Source organism: Lactuca sativa, chromosome 4 (assembly GCF_002870075.4).
Source record: "Lactuca sativa cultivar Salinas chromosome 4, Lsat_Salinas_v11, whole genome shotgun sequence".
Classification (NCBI taxonomy): domain Eukaryota; kingdom Viridiplantae; phylum Streptophyta; class Magnoliopsida; order Asterales; family Asteraceae; genus Lactuca; species Lactuca sativa.
In genome coordinates this window covers 153,692,001-153,695,836 of record NC_056626.2, presented here as the reverse complement: position 1 = coordinate 153,695,836, position 3,836 = coordinate 153,692,001, and the positions used below count along the sequence as shown (strand labels likewise).

The window sequence follows — 3,836 nt, the reverse complement described above, 5'->3', positions numbered from 1 at the left end:
AAACCTTAATAAAATGCATCCATTACATAAGTTTTACTAGCATGTAGCAGCCATCCATTTTGTATACCAAAACATGTACCCAAAAGCCTAAAAAAATATCCAAAAAAAAGGCAAGCCGTAATGTAACCCTAAGGAAATGGATGTATGTTGCAAGTAGCGAGTCTATATAAAAAAATAACCAAAAAGGGCTACATGTACAATTGCCCAACGATACCATTCCCACTTTTACCCCCATATACCTAGCTAACTACTCCAAATCTAATGGATAGCTAGACGTGGAACCCTTCCATCTTTGTTAAAAAAAAGGTTTCATTAGCTTTTCAAGGATGATCCTTTCTGAGGGCTTTCTTTTTCTTCTAGGTGGTACATGCCCTTCATCATCGGCATCATTTCCCTCCATATCTGTTGCATCATCCTCACCATCACCCTCACCTGCATCCTCAACATCACCATTACCCTCTCCATCATCCTCACCAACACCATCACCATCAGCCTCACCATCACCATCACCATCACCATCACCCTCACCCTCATCGTCACCATCACCCTCACCTGCTACTTCAACAACTTCATCACCCTCACCATCGCCCTTATTTTCCTCCACACCATCATTTATAAGACCATCACCCTCGTTTCCTTCCATCACACCATCAACATATGAAATATCCTCAACTTCATTCCCCAAGTAGGTCTGTTATACTTTCTAGATCCAGCTTCACTATCTCTGGGAGAGCATCACTTGCATTTCCTTTAGTGAATTCATGTTCATGATTACCCTTATTCTCATATTGACTTTTTTCATCAGTACCTTTAAGGATAGCATCCATTGCATCTCAAACCTAATCAAGTGTTTTTGTCAGGTCAAGTTCAACATCCTCAACACCTTTGTTATTATTAGCATGAAGAATACTTTGAAGAATAGCATCCATTGCATCTTGTAATCCATCACCTTTGTCATAATTATCATTTGGTTGGCAAATAGCATCTTCTAAAGTGCACATCGTATCAACCACACTGTGATCATTAGTATCTTCTTTGTCAAACAAATCTTTCATTTGTTCCCCACAACCCCTAGCTTCAACATGACCATCAAAAACATCATGCTCATCAACTAGAACTCGATCTTCTACAATACCACCGCCTCTTTTTATACCCAACTTCTTTTTGCTTCTAACAAATTTAGAACCCGATGTTTGATTTGGGTCAGATTGGACCTTTTTCCATGGCCTTCCTATCTTCTTTAGTGGCATAGAAATTGGTTCCTGCCTCTCAAACATATCACTTGATGCTTGAGTGGGTTCATATTGCTCCTTCTTTAGCCTTCCTTTCTTCTTTGGTAATATAGGGACAGGTTCCCTGGTTGCATTCTTGCATCCCTTCTGGTTATGGCCATACTCAAAGCACTTACCACACCTTATAGTTCTTGGGGTGTGTGCTCTTCTATCATTTTCACTTACATGTCTGCTTCTATTGATTGACCTTTGGCCTACCAGGCATTCTCCTTGACACTGATGGTAAGGGCTTTATGAATTCAATTTGAGGCCATAGATTTGAAGCATTCACTAGACTAATGTTAGCAGAGTAACACTTAAGGAATTGTTCCTTGGAAAACATCTCATCAATATAGTCATCAGGTGTTTGATGGATATATTTGATGGTTGCAATGGCATGAACACATGGGATCCTATCCAGATCCTATAACCTGTAGGTACAATGCCTTCCATCTAAATCCACCATGTAGCTATCACATCCTCTCCTTGCTTCTAACACATGTTGTTTACTATGAATTATTAACCAAAACCTACATCCACAAGGTTATTGGTAGTATGTTAAAGTGTTACCTAATGAAATTAAAGTTAAAGTTACATGTTATAGTGTTACCTCATGTTCCTCCTGTTGGATTAGGTGTTTAAGTCCATAACTATATTTGATATGTACTTGACCCGAGAGTAGCATGGTCCATTTCGGGCTGCCTTCAACATAACAATTTGACAGGATGGATATTTGAGAAAGAGGTTATTTTTGATTTATTAATATATTATATGTATCATATATTAATTGATAAATCATATTATTTAATTAATATTGGTCAAGAATTAATTTGGAATTAATTTAGTGATCAAAAGAGATTAATTAAATTAAAGGGACTGATTAAGTAAATCAGTAAGACATATAGTTTGTGCCAATGATCCATGATTGATTAGTGATGGACTAAGTTTATGTGAGATTCCATGAAGTGTTAGTACGTAAGGCTTATCATATGAATTATTGGATTAAAGGCCAAGGAATGAATTAGGGTTTACAAGTTGAAACCCTAGGAATTCCACATTATAAAAGTAACCCCTTAGCTCCAAATTCAAGATCCCAAGGGTTCTAAGAGAACCCTATCCGATTTTGATGGTTCTAGCCTCTCTCTCAAAGTCCTCCATTTTTTCATGGTGTTTGTGACTTGTTTGAGGCATCACACTTGAGGTGCTAAGCTCTTTAAAGGCCAACAACTACAAGCTACAAATGAGAGGAATTCTTCTCACTAGTTTTATGATTCATGTACTAAATTTGTATGCTAGATAGGTTTCCTGCTTTTGATAACTTGTGTTTCATGTCTAACTAGAGAAAACTTAGATCCAAAGCATTAGGGTTGTATGTGCACCATAAGAGTGTTATAGTACTCAAAAACCCAACAGTGGTATCAGAGTCATGTGTACTTTTTTGTTATATAGATGGATTGTTTAATTGCTCAAAGTTGAAAAACCTAAAAAAAGAAATTATTGTCTGACTGCAGGACTCGACGAGTCCCATGAGTGGACACGACGAGTTGGCTCACATGACTATGAACTTGACGAGTCCATAGCCTGGCTCGACGAGTTGGATCAATAGATGGCAGATTTTTCAAGTTTTTGGCTTGTTTTGGATTATGATCATTACCTCAAAATGTTTTGGCTCATAAAATTCGATTTTATTGATATGGTAATGATTGTCCCCATCCAATAACATTATGATTGTCAAATTCTAAGATAATTAATTGATTTTGTGTAAAACTAATTATTTGTAGAATTTGAAATTATCTTTCCATATGATTTGAATTAGTTCAAATTAGTAAAAGATAAAATTATATTATTATTTTATTAGTTTAAAATTTGAACTAAATGGCTTTGAAGAGGTTCATAACTTATGGAACTTGGAAAGTCTCTTTTTATGATTAAAGAGAGTTATAAAAACTTGTCATCAAGTTTTGGAACTCAAAAGTTTTTTTAAGGAGTTTCAAAACTTGCCATCAAGTTTGGAATTCAAGAGTTTTTGAATTAAATTTTGGAATTTGAAAAGTTTAATTAAAAGGTTTTTTTTGAAATATTGAATTCTAAAACATTTAGTAATTGAAAGGTTTCAAAAGGGTTCATCACTTACAAATTAATTAAATAGTTTTTAATTTTGAACTTTTTATAACCTTGATGCTTTTAATGGTTCAATTACACATTATGGACTTCATTAAATTGATTAAAGTGTTTAATTAAAAGAGAATTAATAAATCCATAATAATATGGTTCAAAGTTAATTAAATTAAGAGTATAATTCGTTAATAGATTAAACCACCTAGTATTTTAAAAGTGTAAAATACACCCTTATACTATATAAAATTAAAAGTTTAATATATTATATATGTATAAGTAAAAAAGTCAGACTTATCGTTAGTAAGCATCATTCACGAAGCTGGTCTATAAGGAGTGTTTTGGGAAGCGGCCTATAAAATGACCGTCATTGGGTATCCACTCTTACCCACCGCACGCTTGACCAGTGGAGGGTCGTTAGTCGAACGGGTAGAACAGGACACACATTCC

At 35.0% G+C, this 3,836-nt stretch overlaps 1 protein-coding gene across 1 annotated transcript; it reads right to left on the bottom strand.

Moving 5' to 3' along the window:
* Positions 1–295: 295 nt before the first annotated feature.
* On the bottom strand, positions 296–827 carry LOC111900333 (uncharacterized). The gene is made up of 2 exons (XM_023896208.1): positions 701–827; positions 296–636 (listed from the first exon to the last, which is right to left on the bottom strand). Exons 1-2 carry the CDS (start codon positions 825–827, stop codon positions 296–298), a joined length of 468 nt encoding a protein of 155 aa, XP_023751976.1.
* Between the last annotated feature and the right edge of the window lie 3,009 nt (positions 828–3,836).

Coding starts and splice junctions, on each gene's coding strand:
- LOC111900333 (XM_023896208.1), bottom strand. CDS start 827: ATGGATGCTATCCTTAAAGGTACTGATGAAAAAAGTCAATATGAGAAT. Junction 637..700: donor AGTGAAGCTGGATCTAGAAA/GTATAACAGACC, acceptor GTGTGATGGAAG/GAAACGAGGGTGATGGTCTT.